This window comes from Cotesia typhae, unplaced genomic scaffold (assembly GCF_013202065.1).
Source record: "Cotesia typhae breed Kobodo isofemale line unplaced genomic scaffold, CoteBio_Ctyphae contig_17, whole genome shotgun sequence".
Lineage (NCBI taxonomy): Eukaryota > Metazoa > Arthropoda > Insecta > Hymenoptera > Braconidae > Cotesia > Cotesia typhae.
In genome coordinates, this window is record NW_027423724.1 from 1,320,994 (window position 1) to 1,347,976 (window position 26,983).

At 33.3% G+C, this 26,983-nt stretch overlaps 1 protein-coding gene across 1 annotated transcript in view; it reads left to right on the forward strand.

Annotated features, from left to right (window-relative positions):
- Positions 1-26,983, forward strand: part of Ninac (STKc_myosinIII_N_like and MYSc_Myo21 domain-containing protein ninaC) — a 1,002,000-nt gene that overhangs the window by 940,998 nt on the left and 34,019 nt on the right. Inside the window, 1 exon segment of the mRNA XM_074259010.1 lies at positions 6,644-6,718. Coding sequence (XP_074115111.1) covers positions 6,644-6,718 — 75 coding nt within the window.

The window sequence follows — 26,983 nt, forward strand, 5'->3', positions numbered from 1 at the left end:
TGTACGTAATGTCTAAGTCATCTTTGTAATATCATAGAGAAATAATAGACTTACATCAGTATAATGTCAAAATTATATCACAAATTTTTATATCACAATTGGATCACCAGACAGGTCAATTGTACGTCATATTAACGAAAAATGTTTTGAAATTTCTTTGACTTATAAATGACGTCATATTACAGTCATGTGTTCACTGGGAAATAGTTGGAAAATCCAAAAGCGCACGCCTCATAAACTCATTCATTATAATAAAATTGAGAGTATCTGTAAATTTGTAAACGTATATTGAGATTATTTGTAAATATTTCATTTGAATTCGCGCTCTCGTAATAGATAGCGCTTTAATAACAGGTAGCTTCACCTGCTGGATGCACGAGGTGCATCACAATATATATAGATATACCACAGTACTAAAAAGTAAACAGTCGATATTTAATTTATTAAATAATAATCAAACTACATCAAATTATACCGTGAAAAGCAATAGGCTTCTATTCCTCAAAATACTGAAGCCTATAAAAAAACCAACTCGATAAGTGAAGTATTTCACTAGTTATCGTGACCACAAGATACGAGATCCGCACATACAGACATACGGACGGCGAAGGCAGAACTTTTTTAAACAGTTTTTTTACTAGTTTAAATAACAAATATAGCATAAAAAATATCATGAGTGTTAAAAATAGGGTTTTTTCTTGATATGTGTGTGTATGAATTATTTTACAAGTGCAATATGTGATAAATAGAGACATTTGAAATTTGTGAAATTAGTTGTTTTGCGTGAAGTAACAGTAGTACCCACCTCAACGCTTTGCTTATGAAGCGCGCAATAATAAATTAATTTTAATTTTCTTGGATTTTTTGGACGTAATCTTAAAGTCAAGTTTAACGTTTGATAACATTTTTTTCGTTCTTTTGAATGCTTACTTACTGACAAATTTCGTTACATTGATGATTCTCAATCTCAAATTAAATATTATTCCCATGTTAATGTTACGTCTCCATCTGCATTTCGCAGATGTCTCTGATAGCGAATACGCGCGCTAATTTAATCGCTAACAATTATACAATAATTTCATAAGTATTCATTTTTCTTATAAATAATTATGTTAAATGATAAGCCAAAAATGTTAAACATTACATATTAAATGATGAATAATAGTTCACAAGAAATATAAAATGATAAGAAAAATGAAACTCCGTCAACACCTGAGTTAACAAAAATATCTTTAAGTTTACATTAACATTTTCTCAGGAAGAATGTTAATAAAAAATCTAGACTCATAAAAATGATTATTGTAAGACAACTAGCGTTGAGTACTGTAACGTTACATTTTTATGTAGCGTTCCAGTAGTAGTACACTTGAGTAATATTGTGAGTTTATGTTGTGTGAGTACGATAATGTGTAGTATTGAGAACTATTGTGTGTGTGTGTGAGTAAGTTAGTTGTCTCGAGGATGTCGAGCTGCACTGCGGAAAAGTGAATGATGTAGTGTATTTCCCGGTCAGTTACCGACGACTGAACTGAGGTTCAGCCTCTCGGAGCGAGGTCATTACTGTAGAGGAGCGACTGAAATGTCGTCGCTCCAAAGTACGGGAGTGTTAGCAGTCTCATGCGGTAGGTTGCGGTTGACAGGCCTCGATTGCTGGATGCACGAGGGTAGTCGCGAGTTCTGTCTGAGCTTCCAGGGAAGCGGGATCACTGCTAGGTCTGGGACTCTAGTTGTGTGAGCGTAGAAGTGAATGTGGGGATATGCGTATCTGAGAGTAGCGTGCAGGTGAGTTGAGCGCATGTAGCAGGTGGCATGAATGTAGTAGGGGTACGGTGAGAGGCAGTCTAGCTTGAGTTGTAAATGAGTAAAGATTGTTTTGTGAAAGAGTCTGGCAGGAGTCATGCATGGTAAAGGATTGTTTTTGTAACAGTCTGGTTGGGGTAGCGAAAGAGTACGGATCGTTTTGTGTGGAAGTTCGACTTGAGGCCAGATTGTAAAAGAGAGTCTTATGGAGGTTCTCATAGAGGACGGACGTACCATCGCTGCTAGGCAGCGTTAAATGTGTATCGTAAAAGAAGTCAATTGCGAACTCTCGTTGAGTGAGCATCGCGTTGAGAGTCGAGTGAGTCTCTTGTACCGAATCTGGCGTGCCTCACGCATGCTATTACCGTAGACCAATGGCTCAAGCCATTGTCTTCGTTTCGTGTCGTTTTAGGACTGCTTCCGCGATATTTAATGAATCGGTTTGATTTATTTTCCGATTAAAATGTGGAGTATTAGTTTGAGAGTACCGATTGCTGTATTAGCTTCCGTTTAGTCCCATTTTGTATGGGATCACTTCCTCTGAGAGACCGAATCACGACCCTCTCTCCATAACTAGCATAACTGAGCGACACCGAGATATTTCGTTACCGTCAAGGCCTATCTTGGTCTTCTGGAAACATAAAATTTAAGTTTATCGTATCCCGATTGCCGATACCGGTGAAACAAAAGTCGGCTGGCGCCTGTCGGGGTTCCTGGAGTATCAAAAGATGGCTGAGATGGACGAAGTGTAACGTAGTAAAATTATAGTTTGCTTTTAAGATCTACCGTTGGGAAAAATCTACGTTATACACTAGTAACAAAAATTAAGGGATATAAAAAAAATTCCAAATTTTTTGGTGATTTTCAGCGAGCTGTAACTCCGAGGAAAATGATCGCACAGAAAAAAAAAAGCAAATTGTAGCTCCAAGTGTCTAGTTTTTAGATATGACCATGAAAATGTTTTGTCATCGTCAGGTCTGGAGAAATCCTAAGAAAACTACTGAAAAAAAATTTTTCGAAATTTTTTTTCGTCTTAAAAAAGGTCTACGGGCTTCAAAAAAATTTTTTCGATTGTTTCGTTTAAAAGCTCTTTTAGTAAATTTAATACCCTTTAATTTGACGTAATCAAAAAGCCTGTACGATAATTTGCGGCGGAGTTATCGTCAATCAAAGCAAAAGTTTTTTTGACTTTGGAAATCAATAACTCTGGAAATAATGACTGTATAGGAAATCGAAGGAGGGTTTTGAAAACTACACAATATTCTCTATAAGAAAACGTAAACCGCTTTTGAAGAAGAAAAAATTTTTTTGAATTGAAAACTCGGACTGAAAAAAGACAAAAATTCGCATAATTAAGGATATTTGGATAACTTGGTATAACTTTGGATAAAATGGATGAACGACGGATATCGTTGGTAATTTTTAACTTCAAAGTGTCCCCTAAAATCCCTAAGAAATTCAAAGCGCTGCGATTTTTTGTTCATAGTGCCCAGAAGCTTCAAATTCTGTGTTTTCGCAAAAATCACCATTATGAGCAATTTTGTGATTTTTATTCATTTTTCCATTGAAAAAAATTTTTTTATAAATTCTTTTTTTTTTCGATCAAAGAGATTGATTTTTCAAGAAATTTGAAAAAAAAAAAAAAAAATTTTCAATTTTATTCGAAAATTTTTTTCGAAATTTTTATATCAAAAATTTTTTTTTAATTTTTTTTTATCGTCTTCAGAATGCTTCACTATTGTCAAAAAAATTAACTCAATTTTTTCTGTCCGCTACAACTGCCTTAGTTTTAAATCTCATTTTAAAAATTCAATAAAAACAAATTGATATACCCCCCGCGGAGTTCGGCTTTTCCTCACACAAAACTTGAATTTTACGTTTTCTTTTTAGCCTAAATTCCTTACGTGAATTTTATGTAAGCTTTTCTTTGATAAGCACCTTTTGATATGCCTCGTCGACATTTAGCTGCCACAGATGTGGCTCGCATTGTTACCCTCCATTAAGAGGGCTACAGTCAGGTGGAAGTAGCAGCTTCTATGGGAGTGAGCCAGTCCGTTATCAGTCGGGCCTATGCCCGATTTAACGCGACTCAAAGTTACGATCGTCGTCCGGGTCAAGGTAGACTACGAATCACTACCGAGCGTGATGATCGAGCTATCATTCGAGAAGCTCGTCGAAACCCTACTGCGCATGCCCACACGATCGCTCATCAATTTCGCAATCGTCGACAACGTCCTCCCCAACAACACATATCGGCATCGACGGTTCGAAATCGCTTTCGAGAGCAAGGACTACGCGCTAGACGCGTAAATCGCGTGCCTATGCTCACTCCACGACATCGCCGAGCCCGATTGGCCTATGCTCATGATCATCACCATTGGGGTCGTAGACAGTGGACCAGTGTATTATGGACTGACGAATCTCGATTTTGTCTTCATGGCAGCGATAGACGATCTCTCGTTTGGCGCCGTCGTGGAGAACGAGATCGGGATGGTTTTACGAGACCAGTTACAGCTTTCAATGGTGGATCAGTCATGGTGTGGGCAGGCGTGTCCTTCAATACCAGAACCCCGTTGGTCATCGTTCGTGGGACGTTGACTGCCGATAGGTACGTCAACGAAATTCTGGAGCCACACGTCCTGCCTATGCGCACACGCATGGGGGCAAGACGGTTCATTTTGATGCAGGATAATGCTCGTCCTCACACTGCAGTTCGTACGCGAACTTTTCTCCGCGCCAACAACGTAACAACGCTTAATCATCCAGCGATGAGTCCTGATTTGAACCCAATTGAGCATGTTTGGGACATGCTTGGGCGTCGATTGCGGCGAGACTATCCGCAACTGCACAATCTTCATCAGTTGACTCAAGCGTTGTTACGTTGTTGGCAAGGAATTTCGCAACGTGATATTCGACGATGCATCAACATGCAAGAGCGTTTACGAGCTGTGATTCGGAACAGAGGTGGCAATACACGGTACTGAGCAGTTACTGCCGTGCGTACAGAGGTCATTCGGCAGCTGCAAACAGACAAACACGCAGACAAAGACACACACACACACACACGCGTGTGTGTGTGTGAAGCGTAAATCCGACCGAGCAACCGCCACGTGGTACGCTTTGGGTAACGCTAATGCCGGCGGTAAAACAACAGTCGAAAAAATTGAGAAAATTTCGAAAAAATTTTCGAAAAAATTGAAATTTTTTTTTTTTCAAATTTCTTGAAAAATCAATCTCTTTGATTGAAAAAATAAAGAATTTTGAAAAATAAAATTTTTTTCAATGGAAAAATGAATAAAAATCACAAAATTGCTCATAATGGTGATTTTTGCGAAAACACAGAATTTGAAGCTTCTGGGCACTATGAACAAAAAATCGCAGCGCTTTGAATTTCTTAGGGATTTTAGGGGACACTTTGAAGTTAAAAAATTACCAACGATATCCGTCGTTCATCCATTTTATCCAAAGTTATACCAAGTTATCCAAATATCCTTAATTATGCGAATTTTTGTCTTTTTTTCAGTCCGAGTTTTCAATTCAAAAAAATTTTTTCTTCAAAAGCGGTTTACGTTTTCTTATAGAGAATATTGTGTAGTTTTCAAAACCCTCCTTCGATTTCCTATACAGTCATTATTTCCAGAGTTATTGATTTCCAAAGTCAAAAAAAACCTTTTTGCTTTGATTGACGATAACTCCGCCGCAAATTATCGTACAGGCTTTTTGATTACGTCAAATTAAAGGGTATTAAATTTACTAAAAGAGCTTTTAAACGAAACAATCGAAAAAATTTTTTTGAAGCCCGTAGACCTTTTTAAGACGAAAAAAATTTCGAAAAATTTTTTTTCAGTAGTTTTCTTAGGATTTCTCCAGACCTGACGATGACAAAACATTTTCATGGTCATATCTAAAAACTAGACACTTGGAGCTACAATTTGCTTTTTTTTTTTTTTTTCTGTGCGATCATTTTCCTCGGAGTTACAGCTCGCTGAAAATCACCAAAAAATTTGGAATTTTTTTTATATCCCTTAATTTTTGTGACTAGTGTAGTATATGAGTATATTCACGAACATTCAAAGAATGTTCTGAATAAATGAATGATAACGAACACCTGCGTGTCCTGGACTCTGGAGTTGAGTCAGCGCACGGGTAATCCGATTAAACCTCGGAAACGCCACGCGCATGAACTCAAGACAAGAGGACATTCGGGGCCTGATACGCAACCCTACTTTTCCTAGGGCGCGGCCCTTGGACGAGGAGATTTAAGCAGGGTGCACGGGTAGTTCGAGGCTCTTCTTAATCTTAAAGTTACGAACTTAATACGATCGATAATTAATTCTTGTCGAGAGACCGCAAAAGCTAATAACCACGGCCTTCACGGCAGTCATCAAATCATCTATTTTTAAAGGGTATTTTAATAGTTAAATAAATTCATTTGTGAATTAAATTCACCGAAGTTAGTTTTTTCGGAGTTAATTCGAAAACCTCTACATACGACTCTGGAGGTCATGACATCTTTATCTCCAGCTCTAGTTGTTCTACTGGTTACTTACAAACCTGTGAGGTAACCGGGACGTCATATTAATGAGAGAATGAGTGGCGTCAACAACTTTGCATGAAGTGAAGAAAGAACAAATAACAAATTACTCTAAATCGGTCGAGGTTAAATTAGGTTTGGATCTTAGATTATTAGAAATAATTCTGATATTTCATACTTGACGAACTTCCAAGAAATCAATTTTGAATATTCTGACGGTAGCATTACAATTTATGAAACGTTAACACACAAAGCTAATAGGATTAACATATAACTTAGTTAATGAATACCGTAAACAATTTGTTTTAGGAAAAACAAAGGTCTCGGATACGAAAAAAGAAACAGACTTGTCAGAAGATGATGCAGCTTTGTTAATTCAAACAAGTAAGTTTTTTTCAATTTTATTTTTTATTTAGAGTCGGTTTTAACTGCTATAGTCATGTCACCAACTTTAGTTGTTGGGAGTGGTTCGTTCGGGACTTTTCGGTTGTGAAAATCTTAACCCACGCGGCAAGTGTAAAATCTCAATCAAGATGGTATGTAAGACCAAAGGTACGCCTTTGACCACTCGGCATATGTCACCGGTTGAAAAAATAAGTGTAAGAAACCCGTTGTTTAATTACTAGACGTTTATTTACAATAATGAGATTATACAAATGAATATGCCTCAAGGCATATTCACCCGTCACAAATAAGCTTTCTCGTGATTTTCATAATAATTACTAGTAAAAAGACCTTACCTTTAAGGGCCCCAAAATTCTCCCCATATTAAACCCTTCTTTTCCAACCGGCAGGCTTTAAAGGGTGTATAACTGTCAGACCCGGTTCGTTTGTAATACTCTTCAGAGTAATATCCGTAGCGGGGGTCATGGAATGGGAAAGTTGCACCGGGTAGTTTCGCTTGGAATGGCAGGTCAGTTCTGAAAAGGGCTCAACCCTGTTCGACGTTGGTCCAGTAGGCCAGTCGTCCTTGATTCTGAACCCTCTGAGCGATTGGACTTCCTGGCGACGATGACGGTGAAGCAGGCAAATCCTCGAGGGGTTTGATGCTGGCCGATGATTTGGTAACGGACACGGCGGAACTGTCACTCACAGATTCACTCAACGATCGCGGAACACCTTCCGAAACTAAACACCTGGAGAGCCTTTCTCGGACCGAACGACCTGACCTTTTTAAATGTCTTCCCCGGGGCATGGATTTAATTGGTTAACAAGAGGAAGAGAACTGCTTCAAAGCGCTCGTCTCCATCAAGATTTAGCTATGGTGGAACAGCTTTAAAAGCGCTCTCACCTAGAGGATTAATAGTATGGAACGTGAAGTAGCGTTCGGTTATAACAAGTTTATTTAAAAATAGCGGGAGAGGCCCGGTCAGCTGAGAAGCGTTCTGTGCTCTATAAAGTCACGCAGATTACTGAATGGGTGCTCTCATTAGTTAGTTTTACAAATTAGCAATAGCCATCTTTGATCTCAGGTTGCAGCTAAGCAACGACGCTGAAGCCCGACGCTGACGCATATGATTTGTCTAGCCGAGGCTCCAGCGTCGCCTCAGAGAGACCTATCTCGTATGATTTCTGTTGCCTCGCTGGTGATAACCACCTGCGAAGCAGCGGAATTTTTATTGCGATTGATTAATAATTTAATTCAAAAACGGAAAATAATTTTGTTTTATAGTTAAATTTTCTGGGATGTAACAATGACCCTGATTAATCACCCTCTGGAACGCGGCGGGTGCATCGGCTCACCCAAACGGCATTCCAAGAAACTCGTATTGCCCATCGGGCGTAACAAACGCTGTTTTCTCGACGAAACTTTCTGTAACGGGTATTTGGTGATATCTCGAAAACAAGTCTAAAATTGTAAAGAAGGAATTTCCTTGCAACCTATCATGTTGATAGTCAATTAACGCCAGTGGATGCCTATCTTTCTTCGTTATAGCATTTAGGGCTCGATAATAACACACATTTGTAACAGTTTTACCTGCTCAGATTGGCCTCTAATCAATTTACAAACAAACTAACAATTTAACAACAAACAACAATAATTATTAGGGTGCCACCAGGATTATCAATCACGGTTCCTGGAACCGGTCCAGAGCTGAGGAAATCTTATCTTAGGGTAGAGATAGTAGAGGAAGGTGCTGTTGAATGATAAAGATTTAATTAACAATCTGATCAATTTTATTAACACTAAAAATAATAAATTCAACAATTTAAGGGCTCACTCACACACACTATAATGAACTTATTATCTAACGAAGCAGAGAATAACTGCGAGATGAACGATATTTATAAACGAACCTTCCCAAACGACGATACAAGCACTAGACGGGCTTTTTCTAACAAACGGTCTCCCACACCTGTCCTTAACCTGATGGGCATTTTCTAACAAACGGTCTTCCACACCTGTCCTAAAACTAATAGGCTTTTAAACTTTTTCACACTTTTACTTAAAATTAAGTCCACCGGACTACCAAACTTAACACTATTAACACCCTCTATCACACATTACCCGTACAATTCTTGACACACATAACCCACACTTTGCTTAATTGATATATGAAATTATTTTAAGAAATTTGATGATAATTAATTTGATTACAACATTATGAAATGAAATTATTTAATCATTAGTATTTAATAAAACAATAATTTTCAATTAACAACTAAATTTCAATTAACCTTGAACTAACTATTCCAAATTCTCAGTTTTCGACTGCGTATTTATTTTTGATTTAAAATTAAAATCGATTAAGATTCCTAACTAATTTATTGCCGTGGTCTTAATAATACAACAATAAATATTTAATTACAAGAGGTCTTAATATCTTGAATTAATAGATAAGAATATGAAGACAAAGGTCTTAATAATCTGCCAACATAGTAATAGTTCCGACCAAGTTTTTTTTGACAATTAAGTTAATGTCAATAATAATTGTTTTAACAATCAAACTCAAAAATTATTAATACAAAATTAACGAAGAGAATTAATAAATTATAACCAATTTTATCAGTGAGAATTTCCAACAAGAACTAACTTAATTCTCGGGCTTAATGCCCACGCTCTTAATTATTAATTTTCAATAATTTTAATTTATCTAAATCTACGGGCTTAAGCCCAAAATTAATTGTCACTTAATAAAATATCGCGCAATGTAAATCATTTCAATTAATATTTCTTAATATGATTTTCGATAATTTTATAGATTATAAAATTCGACAAAAGTCGAAGCATTCATTTTTGATTCTAAAACATTCGCTAGTTTAATAGTTATTGACCTTGGGTATTTGGAATTACTGTGATGCATATATATCAACGCTTGACCAAAATTCCATGAGAAAATACTTGTCGATTATTTTTCAAGCACAAAATTAATCACTCTTTCTTGAATTAATTGTGATCAAATCATAACGATCAAATAAATGAATTTTTCAGATGTTAATTAATTTAATTGATTAATTTTATTTATTAAAAAGTTCTCGCGAATAATGTTGAAAGAATTTATCCCTCAAGGTCGATTGAGTGACTCGCGGGTATAAATCCCCATTAAAATCACTCAATTCAAACTAGCAGATATCAAATTCTGATTAATTAAATAATCGTCAATTAAACGATCAAATTAATAAATAAAACGGAGAAGTAACCGAGTAATGGGTAAACCGCGGTTCACTTTTTTCCCACAAAGTCATTATTGATACCTTAACGAACCAAACGATGATCTAACTCACTCGTTAAGGATGAAGTCCTAGTTGTAGTTGGCTTCCTTCGTCTCGTCACTACTCCGGGGATCGGTCTTTCCTGATTTCCGTGGCACTCCGTCTGGCGGTCACACTTCTCTCTTTTTCACTGCCCAGCTCACCTATAATAACCCAAAACTACCCCCTTCCATTCTCTCTCTAGGCCCGAAGATCGAGACGCGCCAGTGCTATGTCGAATAATTATTGATATCCGGCGACTTATCGATTAAGGGTAATTTTATCCTGTTACACATTCCTACATCACCGTTCTTTTTACGGACTAAAAGGATGGAACTAGCAAACGGAAAATTCGACACTTGAAGGATGTTATTTTCTTTTAGCTCGTCGACTATGCTGCGTACGTTTTCATATCCCGCACATGATAATCGGTAGGGCCTATAAGTTACTACAGAATTACTGTTTAATTCGATATTTATCTTCGCTGCCTGAGTGGGACCTAATTCGGACACATCAGATGCAAAGCAATCGCGATATTTGTCTAGCAAAGTATATAACGCATCCCTTTCAGATGGAGATATCTCCATCTGCAATCGTTAATCGTTTCGATTCATTAAATCGTTTTGAGATTCTGTTTTTACTGTACGTATCATTATTCTAATATAACTAACTTCTAAGGACTCCTCCTAAGCACGCTCAGCCCTGGCGATTATTTTGTCTTGATAAATAATTAACGATCTATCAGACCAATTAACAACTGAGAGCATCCCACTTTCTGTATTTCACATGCTTCTTGGGACATAATGTTCCCGACCTTCTTTACCAAGTACTCTTAGCTTACAAATAAATCACCAATAATTTTACTTCTCACTTTAACCGTGATGTCAGCTGCATGCTCGGGCGGTATAACCGTCGTCTCTTTAGCCCACAGTGCTATTTTCAACAGAAAAAATTTCTCTATTTCTGGTAGAGGAGCTACTGTTTTGTCAAACACCCGAAACTTCGATCCTTCTGATCCATAGTGACTCCTGGTTGATCCAAAAATGGTTGTCCTACAATAAGTGGTACATTTATAAGATCGTCGGGTACGGCATGGATCTTGACAACTCCGTCAGGCAATTCAATCTTTAGTGTGGCTTCGGCAACTCCATACGGCTGGACAATACCTCCTCCGTAATCTCGCAGCACTGCTTCTGTCAGCTGCAACTTCAGCTGCATTGTGTCAGCCTCTTCTTTCCGTAGGGTGACACACTGACTCCCGGTGTGTGTGTGTGTGTGTGTGTGTGTGTGTGTGTGTGTGTGTGTGTGTGTTAATCGCTCATAACGTTCGAACGATTCTATTGCAATTGGCACCATCCAAAAGAGCTTGGCCAAACTGAGATTCTAAATATAATTTAAACTGATTTAGACGAGTAGATTTTTAGAAATCTCAAAAAAACTATAAAAACATTTTTTTAAATGTGAATTTTCTAGAATAACTTTTCAACGCCATCTGCGAGCGCCAGTCGGCGTTACATCTCGAGCTTTGTTCCCGCGTTTTTTTCCCGAATGGTAACAAACAGTTACCGACTGCCCAGTTATCCGCCGCGAATTACAATTTCAATGGAAGCGTCATCGAATTGTGACATTGACGAGTTGATTTGAATTTACTTCGACTAGACTATTGATTATTTTCTTTGTGTTGCGGAATCATTCAAACATTCCCGCAACAAACTGGCAGCACCGAGGCGCCGCTACACAAGCGCCCTCGGGTGTCCCACCGCAACTCAACTGGCTCACCGGCAAACAGCCATACTCCTCATAACACGTGCTAATTGTACAGCGTACACACGCATTTACCGTGACCAGTGCATTTCTTTGTATTTACAAAATCTCCAAGCTCATCTACTCAACTTCACTGAAGCCAACTACAGCATCGCTACTCATCTTCATTCACCAGCAATCATTGGCAACTCAGGTACAATTAAGTATTTGTTATAAATCATCTGAGATCACTTTATCACAATCGATACTCTCATGCTCCCTCTCTCTCTTACTCATTGTCACATGGCTACCCATGTGTCGCTCTCTCTCATACATACGTACAACAGTCACCTACACGTTCAACCCAGCAACAATGCATATTACAATTACTAATTGATACGTCATCCTGCGGCAAAATAAACTGCCGCATTGCAGATGTTGCTTGGTGGTGATTGGGGATGACTGCCACATGCTCTGGGTCTGTCGCCATTCCGTGTTCAACGTTGTGTGTTCTATCTCGTATCCCGAGACTCAAGTACTCAATTGAGCTCGTTAGTTTAAGGCTCATTCGCTCACACTGTGAGAGTTAATTATGTTGTTAATTGATTAATAATCCAGTGACTCTAACTTATACAGCTCATCCAATTAATCATTACTGTGAACTCTACAGACTCAAGCTCAAACTCTCATTACACTTGCATTCATTCACTCTATCAATCATTACACTCAGTCAATCCAATTTATACGCTCATACTATGACTATTAATTAAGTGTAATTAATTAATCGTCTGGTGACCTAATTCTACAACATTACTCATATTTCTCGCTCATAATTGCTAGTGTTAATTACATTGTAAGTTAATTAACAGTTCAATTGAAGATCAACTTTCTACAACTCATGCTCAGTCTAATTAATATGCATTAATTAATACAACTCAATTAACTCAATCAACGCGTACTCATGAATTAATGTGATAATTCAAGATTATAACTATGTTCAAAGTGCTCAATATTTGTAAACTACTCAAACTCTGTACAATAAACTATGCCTGTGATTAATTTAGATTAAACAGTATTATAACCACGAATGTGTCTACTCCATCTTTTAACACCCAGTCCCGGCAACTAAATATTTAATGTTAAGACTATTATCTTACACTTTGTAATTACTGAGTGTTAATTCTTTTTGGTTATAATAATTAATTCGATTTAATTTTTTTCATTAATTCGCCTTAATTTGTAATAATTAATTCAACTGCTTGTTTTCTTATAATTCGATATCATTTGGTACTAAAAAAAATTTGACGTTGTACTAATCAATTCGATTGTTTTTTTTTTTAAATAATTTGATTTAATTTTGTAATGGGTAAATTCGACGTCAGAAGTTTATTTTCGTCGTTGTAAGTTCGGACCCTGCGATTGGTCAACTCGCGCATCAAATCAAGTATAAATAATTTGTTTACTTAAATTTTGTTTTTTTGTTAATTTCTTCATTGCGAATATTATTGTAGATTTTTTTTGATTTGCGTACAAAAATCTTGTTTTGCTTCTTTTGCAAGTGACTGCGTCACCAATTCCGAACTTGGCTTTGTTATTTTGGCGATTTTAGCAAATACATCGAGCAATTAATTAATTGTAAAATTTTTTGTATTGATCTTATTTTGTTTTTTTTTTTGCTATCTTTGAAATTTGACGAACCAGCGAATGTTATTAGATCTCTTTAATTAGTAATCAATAAATTGACTAATTAAACCTCCCTGCGCATTTGTTTTTTTATTTTTCATTTTTTTTTTATTATTATTTTGACCCGATTCCCTTGCTGTCTTCGTATAACACTGAGTTGAATCTCTTCGGCCTCGACCTGCCGCCCAACGACGATCTATCGTGCACCACCGAACGGTGGAACGAGAAGTTCCCGGCGCCCAACAATCTACGAACCAGGTAAGCTCACATTTAAGGTGGAGCTCTACAGCCCTGTCGACGCCAGTGTCGACTATATATTAGGGTGGGTCAAAAAAATCGAATAATATATTTTTGATTTTATACTCTGAAAAATAGGTTCGTAGACACCTAAAAAGAATTCTCTCCAAGTATAAGCTCTTAATTATAACGGGAAGGTCCTCCGCTTTGCGGGTTTCTATTTTTTTCGAATAATCAGATAAAAAAATTTATATCTCGCTTCCAACTGCTTGGAAAAATATTCCGTGGCATAGATTTTGTGAGAAATTGAATGCTTTACAAAAAAGGTCTCTTATGACTTTTTCAAAAACACAACCGATTAAAAGATATTCATAGTTGAAGTTTGGCTATTTTAAGGAAAATATTCGTTTTTATTATGAATTTTATAAGTCGATGAAAAAAATTATTTCGGATTGCGGAACTCATGATTTTGTAGGAAATTTACTGCTCTACAAAAATGGTCTCTTATGATTTTTTGATTAAGTGTAGCCGTTACGAGATATTCATCGTCAAACATTAACGAATATCAATATTTCCAGTTTTTGATCAATAATTCGATAAATTTTAATTTAAACTATGAGTTTCAGGAAAATTTACATAAATTTGAGTTTCGATCGATAAAGAAATGTTATAATAAGTTAGATAAAGAATTATTGGAATTATCATTGATTTTCCTTGGAGAAATGCCTCAGAAAAGATTTCTTTCAAACGTCCTGGTGCTGTTCATCATGCTAGATGGATGGTTAAGGCCATTTATAGTTTGAAAATGTATCTATTCAGAGATGAATTCAAACTCTCTCAGAAAGAATTGCATGGTCTTCGTCATTTCTGTATTTTTATAGTCACATTGTATTTAAAAGCTTGGTTTTCATCAACTTCTGCAACAACTGCTGCTTATCATGACTTGCAGTTTATGAAAAATTTATTGGAGTACAAACATATCAATCCTTTGATTTCTTCAGCTACGTGTGAAAAAATGATTTCGCACTTATGGTATTTGAGCGATGAACTTGCCATTTTATCACTGTTTGACGATGGCGTTCCATTAGAAGTAAAAAAGTATTGTTGAAGCTGTTAATACTCGTGAAGGTACAGATTCTAAAGCTAAAAGATTTGTAATTGCTAAAAAGATTTGAATTCATTGGCGCAGAGAACTCTGAGTGACTTTGTGTCTAAAAAGTCATTAAATCTTTTCAAAATCTTCGATCTACCGTATGACTTTCTTGATGTCGATGTTGAATTATGGCCTACTAATGAGAGTTATCTCGAAAATATAGAATACTTTCAACAACTAAAAGTTGTCAATGATTCAGCAGAGCGAGCTGTTGCATTAGTCAGTGAATATAATCAATGCTTGACAAAAATGAAGAACAATTCCAGTACTTATTGCAAGTTGTCAAAGAACATCAAAAACATTCCCAAATTGTAATAAAAGAAATTATTTATAGTAATAGCGTACTGTTATGTTAAAAATATAGACAATTATATTGCAATTGATAATTCAATAAAAAATTTATCTATAAAAAAGTTAAATACTGGTTGTTTCTCACTTGATTCAATACTTTTCATATTAAATTTGACAAAGAAATATGTCATTCACTTCAAATTAAACTAATCATTGGCTATATGTCGAAAAAAATGCTCTAATTTCTTGTTTTAATGCAATCAAACAAGCTCAAGACTGAAAACAATATTAAAAAATTGTTTATAACATTTCTTTATCGATCGAAACTCAAATTTATGTAAATTTTCCTGAAACTCATAGTTTAAATTAAAATTTATCGAATTATTGATCAAAAACTGGAAATATTGATATTCGTTAATGTTTGACGATGAATATCTCGTAACGGCTTCACTTAATCAAAAAATCATAAGAGACCATTTTTGTAGAGCAGTAAATTTCCTACAAAATCATGAGTTCCGCAATCCGAAATAATTTTTTTCATCGACTTATAAAATTCATAATAAAAACGAATATTTTCCTTAAAATAGCCAAACTTCAACTATGAATATTTTTAATCGGTTGAGTTTTTGAAAAAGTCATAAGAGACCTTTTTGTAAAGCATTCAATTTCTCACAAAATCTATGCCACGGAATATTTTTCCAAGCAGTTGGAAGCGAGATATAAATTTTTTTATCTGATTATTCGAAAAAATTAGAAACCCGCAAAGCGGAGGACCTTCCCGTTATAATTAAGAGCTTATACTTGGAGAGAATTCTTTTTAGGTGTCTACGAACCTATTTTTCAGAGTATAAAGTCAAAAATAAATTATTCGATTTTTTTGACCCACCCTACTATATATATATATATATATATATATATATATATATATATATATATATATATATATATATATATATATGTATGTAAGACCGATAGTTTGAGACATGGGGTTTTCTGTGTGAATATGTGTAGCCAATGAATCCAAAAGTCTGCTGCGATAAAATTTTGCATTTATATATTTTTATTTTTTAAATTATGAAGAAAATTGTTACTTTGAGGACAGTCCTCAAACTATCGTTACTGTGGGGGTGGATACTTTGAGGTCAGCCCTCGAACTATCGTTATTACTGGGACAGATAGTTCGAGGACAGTTGTTCTCTTATGAAGTTTTTGCCAAAAATGCCCCGTAACTTTGTGTAGGCTTGATTGACGTCAAAATGACTCAAGTACTTTTTAAAAGAGAATTTTTTTCTCTATAATAATTATCAAATCACATATCTCTCAACGTTACATCCAAAAAGTTTAAAAATGAATTATAACTTTTTTTAACTCTTAAAATTTCCGTTGAAAATGCCTTTTAACTTTATTTAGGTTCAATAGACGGAGAAATGAGTTAATTACTTTTTTGAAGAGATTTTTTAACTTCCCGCTAAGAAAATTAAAAATTTTCAAAAATCGGAAAGTTATTGTTTTTATCCCGTTCTTCAGAAATCGAGTTTTCATTGATCTCGACGTTTTGAGATCCTAGGAAGCTTCCGTGACTATTCCCGCGATGGTGTCTGTATTTCTGTGTGTGTGTGCGTATGTGTATGTGTTGGTGTATATGTGTATGCATGTGTGTATGTATGTATGTATGTATGTATGTAAATTTCTCATAACTTTTGAATGGCTTGACCGATTTGAATGAAATTGGCAGCAATCGAGAGAGTTTCTTTGCCTCCAAATATTTTGTACTATTTAAAGTCATTCGGACCCACAGATTTTCAGAAATCTCAAAAATGAAAAATTTGAAAAACTGTTTTTTTAGATCGGTCAATTCCAAAAACTAATCAGCTCTTAAGCTTAAAAAACTGCATCGATAGCCATTAATGCGATCAAAATCGGTTAATTCGTTTGTGAGATATTGTGAACGAAAAATTTGGAAAAAGGTGTTTTTCTTACATAACTCCGACATTTCTTCTTGAATTGTTTTTGATTCAAAAAAATTATTTTTAGAGCTTAAAAAACCACGTCGATTGCTGCTGAGAACGTGAAAATCAGTTGATTGATTCGAGAGATATCGTTGACGAAAAATTTGGGAACAAGGGTTTTTTTAACATAATTCCAACATTTATTTTCGGATCGTTTTTGATGTGTTGATATAACTATAAGAGCTCAACAAATCAAGTCGATCTTCTACAAAAACGTCGAAATCGATTAATTGGTTTGTGAGTTATCGTAGTTGAAAAAATACGGAAAAAGCGAATTTTTCAAATTTCTCCAAAATTTTCGGTCTGATCAATTCGTGTCTAGTAGTAAATTGTAGCATTCAAAAAACTGCGTCTAATGTTGCGAAAAGTGTGAAAATCGGTTCGTTTGTCCAAAAGTTGTTGTGGATTGAAAATTAAAAAAATTGTGTGTTATCAAACTTCTGTTAGACTGTTGAGCTCTTGAAGCTCATAAGCATAGAAAAGCGATCTCTTCAAACCCGAAGAGCTCAAAATAGCTCATAAAAGAAAAAAGAGCTCAAAAACGTCATAAGTACGATTTTAAATGCCTAGGTATGGAATTAACGGGAAGTTACCGGGATGGCCTTCAGGGTCAACTGTTTTCCTAATTTTTTTCTTTACAATGATTTTCATGTAACATATCTGTCAAACACGAATTTCAAGAGTTTAAATAAAAATCATAACATTTTTTAACTTTTAGAATTCCTATTTTTTCTAAAATTATTTTCAATTCACGTATCAGTCAAACAATAATCTGAAAAGTTTAAAATCAAATCAAAATATTTCTTACTTTTACAAGTCCAGCAAAAATGCCACGTAACTTCGTTTGGGCTAGATGAACGTAGAAATCTGTACCTGATGATAGAGAATTTTTTCTTTATAACTATTGATAATTCACATATCAAAGAAACAATAATCTGAGAGGTTGAAAAATGAATCATAATAATTTTTTTGACATAAAATAAATGGAAATTTCAGTTCATAATGCCGTGTAACTTTTTTTGGGCTCTCTTTAGGTAAAATTTATCTTAATACTTAGAAATTAAAAGAGAAGTTTTTTTCGCTACAATTATTGTCAATTCTTTTATGAGACCAAAAAAATCTGAAAAAATCATGTCAAAATTTTTTCACTCATTGAGTTCTAGACAAACATCCTACGTAACTTTATTTGGGCTTGATTAACGTAGAAATCATCTCAGTCCTTTTTGATAAAGAATTTTTCCTTTATAATTATTGTCAATTCACATATTGAACAAACAACAATCTGAGAAGTTACAAAATTAATCACAATAATTTTTTAATATTTTTAATTACAGTTAAAAATGCCCTGTAACTTTTTTTACGCTAGTTCAAGGTAAAAATTATCTTCTTACTTGTTAAAAGAGAATTGTTTTCTCTACAATTATTGTCGATCACATTATGAGTTGAGCCATTACCAAACAAGGGTAAGGGCTTACATGATCATTGAAGCAAAGTAAAAACTAAAAGTACATGGCCTAGCTTGGTGAAGTCCAATCATGATTGATCATACAAAGTCACGCACGGTCAAGCAGGCTCGAGCTTGATCATTCTGGCCACTCACAGGTGGTCATGTATGGTTAACCTTGGCGAAGAATAACTGTACATGTCTATTCAAGACCGTGCATAGTCATGCAAGATAAGTTTAGCTGCGTTGAAAGTTATCGTGCATGATTAGACTAGGTCAAGCATGAATTATGTAGTTTCTTACATGCGCATGCTTTATTATGCAAGCTCATGCACGACCTTTCAGTTCGATTGTACACAGTCGGGCATACTCGAGCATGATTGTGTATGGATCATGCAAGGTCACGCAGGATCGTTTATCATCACCTAGTATTAAGATGTATGATTGAGTAGGACCTTGCATAAATCATGCTTGACCAGACACGATTATCCATGGTTCATGCATGTTTATGCGTGATCATGCTTGATTCATGCTTGGTTAAGCATGGACATGCATGCAGATTTTTTCCTGGAATAATCATAATAGAGTATGCATTGACAACGTTAATTAAATGACAATAAAAATGCATTTATAAGTAAAATAGTCAAGTCATTTTGTTATGGTTCATCATTTATAATTTATTTACTTTACATTTCTCATAAAAAAAAAAAAAAAAAAAAAAAAAAAACACATTTTAATTAAATTAAATTATCAATTTCTCAAAATGTATTTTTTAATAATTTCAAATCATCACATACAAAGTCCTTTACTCGCAATACATGATTTATGGCTTTAATTTTATTTACAGTTACAAAGATTAATTTTTTACTCTCAATTATTGGTATTATATGATTAATTTTCAATCGTTCTGAATTACCCAAGAATCTTTTTTCTTCAATTATAAATTTTTCTAAAACGAAGCATACCATACCTTCCACTGCTACAAAAAATTTTATTGATCCATAAGTTACCAAATTGTTAAATAAAATTAATTTTACTGTAAAGCTATTTGTTTTAATTGTTTTATAAAGCTCAGAAGTAAATAATTCCCGATTAATTTCAGCTTTACTATAAATTTTTAAATTCATTGAATCCAAACGAATTGATTCAATCAAGTTAAGCTCATTATCATTCAACTCAACATTAACGATTTGTCCCAAGAGCTTATTTGTCGAGGACTGACATGATGGATTCACTTCATTGTTGACCTGAACTCGATTTTTTAAAACTTGGATCCCTTCAATAATTTTCAGATGATTCATTATTTCTTGACCCAATTGCTTCGTTCCGTGAGTATTATGAGTCAAAAAACCATTAAAATTTTCAAAAGAAAATGCTGATGTATGGTTCAAAGGGCCCCATCTTTCTACTATTAGCGGATAATGTATAAGTTGGTGAAGATTATAACTTAGTTCACGATCACTGTACAGAATTTCAGTTTGTTTTACAAATTCTGTTAATAGTTCCTTTGCTTTTATTATATCTTGTTTTGTAATTTGACCTTGGAGTAACATATATAATCCTTTAACAAAAAGCATCCAATGTTCCAAATATTTTTGTGGTAGACGATTTTCCAAGACTGGAAGTGAGTAAAATAAGATAAAATAATAGTATTCTGAGGCTTTATACAATTTAAAGTCTGATAAGCTTCTTGGCATTCTGTTGATGAAATGTGGTGGTCGAATTCCCAATAAATCGTTATCAATTGCTGCACAACAATTTTTTAAATTCCAAGGGCCTTTTTTATTAACATAGATCTCAGCAAATTGCCGTCCTACACCAAGTAACGCCGAGTGCATATATTCTGGTAGCAAACATGTTCCGAGATCGATAAGAGGTAACTTAGAAACAACAGTATGTCCTTTAACACCTTTAACATGACATTTACCGTCAGAAGCAACTGCTTTTAGTGCTTGTTTTTTCATTCTTCGTCCTTGTCTCAATCTAGCACCTTCTTCAATGAAAGGGTACGTACTCTTATTTCTCTTTCCTTTGATTGTTTTGCACTTTTTCAATGATAGCTCACAAATATTACAGCCAAATTTTCCATTAAAATTTTGGATATTTTGAATTAACGCTCTCGCCGGAGCATCAGCAATTATAAGTGGAGCAACAACTTTTGAAACAATTTCATCACCGGTTCTAGGATTAGTCCATTTAATACCTTCGTTGTAATAATTTGTTAATTTATCACAAAATGGTTTGAAAAACGTATTCATCGTCGGCTTACATTTTCCGTCACACCAAAGCCCAATAGGAGTAATGAAATTACTTCTCGAATTTTCTGGTAACTCAGCTATAGTAATCATCAGTGGCCAACAATTGGTTTTGGAGCTTTTGCTTAAAGAAATACCATCTGTATTTAAAATCAATGTAAGATCGTATACTCCACGATAATCTCTGGAATTTATTCTTCGATATTCTGAGCCGTCAGTGATATCAGTAATGACATTATTTTCATTACTAATACTAGGCGATTGTAATTTTTTAGCCAATTTCAACTCTTTAAAAAAAAATTTAATAACTTGTCCAATATCTCTTTCAAAAAAGTGAAATATTTGTTTTTTCTTGGCTCCACATGAATTACACTTTTCAATTTTACTATCAACTCCGAGGTAAGATGAACAGTTTTGACAATAATAATGCTTTATTATAGTAACTGATGGCGTTAAATCGGTAGCATAATTAAATAATTTAAATACAGAATGAGGTAAGTTGTTAGAATTTGGTAGCATTTTATGAAGCATAACTAGAATAGCTGTTAAACAAGACTTAGGAACTCGATGTAGAATGTACAATTCTAAAAGCATTAGAACACTTTCATCCGTTGTTAACGAACAATTTTGGTATAAATACTCCAGAATACCATTATTATTGTTGATGATTAGGTCCTCAGTCTCTGCTTTATCTGTAATTTCAATAGAATCACTTGATTCGCTGGTTTCATTATCGGAACCACCATCTTCACTCCCGTTGCTGTCATCAGGATCTTGATTGCTATCATCATCTTCAACATCATTATCCGAGCTGAGATCACTTAATGCAATATCATTATCTTCATCGTAGTTTATATTATTTTCACAGTATCTTTTATTCAAATTCATATCATCGTCTGATAGATTTTCCAATTTTCTTTTAGTGTAATTATAACAGGTTCTCAAAGGAATCTATAAAAATATAATTCATTAGTATTCATAAATATTCATTGAAGAGAATTATTATTGATAATTATTAATAATAATTTATCAATAATATTGGAGTATTTGGTTATAGTAAGTATTGTACATAAGAATGTAAATATAATGTCTATATTTACCTGTGCATTTTCATCCAACATCCAAGACTTATATTTCTTACGCAACATATTATTAGTCACCTTGTATTTGTTAGTATGTTTAGTAAATAACAAGTATTTTTTTGTATTTTAATTAAAAATAAAAGATAAAAGTTATTATGCTTTTGATTATAGTGACAAATATTTTAATAAAATAATGGCCGTGTAAATCTGTTTTACCGCTTGAATATAAAGGTAGGGAGGGTGGGGAAGTATCCTTACTTTCTCTCGTTTTCCACTCACGTGGTAGCCGCCAAAATTCCGGCATACATTTTTTCCTCGGTGCGTCGATTTTTATTTTGTCTTATTCAGTCTCTTATGAATATTTATTTTTATTATATTTAATACGATCTATCTATTAATAAAATACTATTTGACATATAAAATAATTTAACATAATTTATAAATTAAAGGTTTTCATTTCGTCGTAAAGTATTGCCAGATACATAACCTAGAAAAAATTGGCGGTTACTTTATCATAACTACTTTGATTTGTCACAATGTTTGCCATTAAATCGAAGGAGTTAAAAACAAATGTTATTGTCGGAAGTGAGGATATTGTTGGTGATCCGGCTTCTCTTAAAATTGAAGATGAAACAAAATTTTTTATAGATCAAAAATTTACACTGGCCGCGTCATTAAAAAAACTGGTAAGTAGGATTTATTTATACAATTTACTCTCGTCGATATAAACTTTTAATTTTATGTTTAATTAATTTTCCTGATTATAAAAATTTATCACGCCATAAATTTTAGATTCCAAACTAAAACGCAAGAGAGAAAAAAAAAAAAAAGAAGTTACTCTCCTTCGGATTATGATAAGAAATCCAATAAATCAAAGGAAAATGATAAACAAGCTAAGGTATAATCTCAAATTTATTCTATTAATTTTTATAAATTGAATTATTACTCGACCGAATTTAGACGACAATGATGAATTTTTCTTATATATAAAAAAAAAATAGATAGTTTTTTATGAAAAAAAAAAAAAAAAATACATAGAGCGGAAATTATTGAAAAATAAAAAAATGCACAATAGGAAATTTAAAAATCTCCAAGTGCATTTTTTCAAAAATTAAAAATTTTTAATTATTTTATTTATTTTTTTTATGAAGAAAAAATTAATTCTGTCTCATAGATTCACACTCTGGAAATTGTTTGAATATTATTTCTACTTTTAATGATTTTGTTTATTAATTTTAAATATAGAAATCAAAAAAGTTTAAAAAAGATGAATCGAGTTCATCTAGTGAAAACTCGGAAGATGATAGTAAATCTAAAAAGGATGAAGTGTCCGACATTAGTTCATTAGAAGATTCAACTGAAAATCTTGAAAAGCCAAAAAGTACTGGAAAGGTAGATCAACACTCTAGTCGTAGAGACGATTCATCCGATCGTTCGGCCCTTAACAAGAAAAACTCTCTACCTAAAGAGGAAAAAAATACATCCTCAAAGACTCATTCGCCTTCGGCTAGTGGAAACTCTACACTGGAAAGTACGAAAAATGATGGTAAGTTTATGAGCTGCTCTATTCTTTTAACTATTAGTAGTACTTAAGCAAAAAAATAAATAATGAATATTTTAAATTTCATTGTTATAAAGAGCTAGATAACAATGGCAGGGAGTCAGAAGTTCAACAATCAAGTTTAGACAATGATGATCATCTCATGGGCGTTGCGAGTACCGATGTAAGGAATTCAAAGATATAAAATATCTGATAAAATTCATTTAATCTTTCTCTCAATTTTTATATTTATCTTCCTAGATGGTCCTGTTAAAAAATAATATTTATGTGAAAAAGACCGTGTTAGATACAGCAAGACGTACATCTTCTCAAGCATCGCACCTTGCACGACAACTATTAGAAGGGGTGATAAAAGCAGAAATCTTACAACGCAGCACTTTAACCGGAAAGGCAATGAGGGGGAAGAAAGATCCAAACGTTTTACCGTTGCATGGAGGTGCCAAAGATGCCGTCGTTGGTAAGTGTCTTTTCAGTAAATAAATTCGACACTGGTTAATTTTTTTATTTTTTCTATTTAGTATAAGATTTTGTAATTATAATTTAAACTATACACAATTTAAGATAATGTTTCAGTAACAAAATAAAAATATCATTTTTGAAAGAAGAAAGTAATGTAAGTAAATAGAATAATAAGAGCTTATTTCTTTTTTAGCGTATGCTCTAGAAATAGCTCGGGAAAAACGTTGGACGGCTCAGGATGTTAAAACTATTGAGAAAAGTATAGGTCAGAAACTTACGGAAATCAGAAATGCACACAAGAAAAATCTGGATATTCGTCAAGCTTAAAGATCAAAATATAAATTTATATCTCTATTATTGTCTTATTCATGTTTTAGTTGACGTTCTGACACATATCTGATTCATTTTAAATATTTGAAAAAAAAAAAAGGAGTATTGGTTCTTCAGTAAGTAGATGAGTACTTGATGATAATCATTTATGATCTTAAGTACAAGTGCAATGATCTTAAAATGATCTAATATTACATTGTTTGTATTCTAGAATCTAGTTTGTAGGGATGTTTAAAAAATTGTTTTACTTTAAATTTAAGAAGAAAATAAGAAGAATCGGTTTAGGTTCGTTAATTATATTCAATACTACATGAATCAAATATTGATGCTTGTATGGTGCAAATCATAAATAATATCCACTGCAAGTACTATTATCTCAAATTGATCTTATATTGTATTGCTTTTTTATATTCTACAATCCAGTTTTTGAAGGTGTTTAAAACATCGTTTTGCTTTTAATTTTGAAAAAAGAAAAAATTATCGACTTAAATGTTTTATTTTCGTTGAATAGTTGACTTAGACACATATTTGGTTAGTTTTAAATATTTGAAAAAAAAAAAAAAAAATAAGAAGTACTGATTTTTTAGTTAGTAGATTGATGCTTGATGATATAATCATACACGATCTCAATAATAGCAAGTAGATTTATCTCAAATGGATCTTATTGTATTGTTTGTTTTCTAGAATCTAGTTTTAAAGATTATTCAAGAAATTGTTTTATTTTTGGTTAAAAAAAAAAAAAAAATAAGAAGTATCGGCTTAAGTGCTTTGGTTTCGTTGAATATGATATAAATAAAATGTTGATACTTAATGATCATCTATGATCTTTACTACAAGTACTATGATATTAAAAATTAATCTTATTTTGTATTATTTGTATTCTAGAATCTAGTTTTTAGAACTGTTTGAAAAATTGTGTTGATTAAAAAAAAATAAGCATCAGCCAAAGTTCTTAAGAGGCGTCGAACATGATGACAGTAAAAATATTTATTTCGATGTGATCTCAATAACAATGCACTATTATGATGAATAATTATTCATTTTTATTTAATTTGACTTCCAAAGCCTAGCTTTTAGTTGAGTTTAGTTAATACTTGTGCTTATTATATTGAAAAAATAACTCAAACTTACTTAAAAAATAATTTTCATCTCACGTTGAATAATTTTTTAGTTATTAAGAAGAATGGTTATATAATGAACCAAAAACCTCTTTGTACAAGTGTGGAGCAACTGATTATATCGTATCAACAAAAGACTACTAGTTAAAAGACTACTTGTATGACGTGTGGTGGTTTTCAACAATTTATTTTATGTGTATTGTAGACGTAATAAATTATTAGTTTTATTAAATGCGTCTCATTAAAAAATTGATCTATATCAATTTATATAAATAATCAATGTTACAATTTATCTGATGAGTCTTTTTTAAAAGTAGCCTTGAATACTTAAATAAAGTTAGTCTTGAAATTTTTTTGTATGCGTCTTTTTATTGTGAACAAATTATTTAATTTTAATTAATAAGTTTTGCAAGGTTCAATTTGTTCTCAACTACGAGCTAACATAGCCAGTCAAAAATGTCTCTGAATATATGCTAGACATGGAATACAACATGATTATGATTGATCAATTATGATCATGCTTTGTCATACATGATCACGCATGAGTATTTCCCAAACATGTAAATAAGCATGATCAAGACTGATTGAATATGATGATGCTTGGTCATGCACGATCAGTCATGAATATTTGCCAGACATGGAAAAGCATGATCATGACTGATTTGTTCTGATGATGCTTGGTCATGCACGACCAGTCATGAATATTTACCAGACATGAAAGAGCATGACCATGACTGATTACGGATGATCATGCATGACCATACAAGCTCATGTCTGGCAAATATACATGCATGATCATGCATAGAATTAACGCCTGATCGTACATGGTCGTGCATGCAGATTTTTTCCCGGGTTGTCAATTTACATATCAAAGAAACAATAATGTCAGACGTTGATAAATGAATCATAATATTTTTTAACATTTAAAATTCCAGTTAAAAATGGCGTGTAACTTTTTTTGGGCTCGTTTGATGTAATAATCATCCCAATACTTGTTAAACGAGAATTTTTTTCTCTATAATTATTGTCAATTCCTTTTTGATTCAAACCATTACCAAAAAAACCTGAAAAAAAATCAAAATTTTTTCACGCATTAAGTTCTAGAAAAATATGCTACATAACTTTATTTGGCCTAGATTAACGTAGAAATCATATCAGTACTTTTTTATAGAGAATTTTTTTCTCTATAGTCATTCTCAATTTACATATTATACAAACAATAATCTGAGAAGTTCAAAAATAAGTTATTATAATTTTTAACATTTAAAATTCCAGTTAAAAATGCCTTGTAGCTTTTTTTAGGTTTGTTTGAGGTATAAATCATCTTTATACTTCTTGATAAAGAATTTTTTTCTTTATAATTATTTTAAATTCACATATCAAACACACAATAATCTGAAAAGCTTAAAAATAAATCATAATATTTTTTACTTTCAAAAGTCCAGCTAAAAATTTCACGTAACTTTATTTAGGTTAGATTGACGTAAAAGTATTCTTTCTACTTGAAAGAAAATTATTTTTTCTATAATTATTGTCAATTCACATAGCTGTCAAACGTGAATCTCAAAAGTTTAAAAATAAATCATGATTT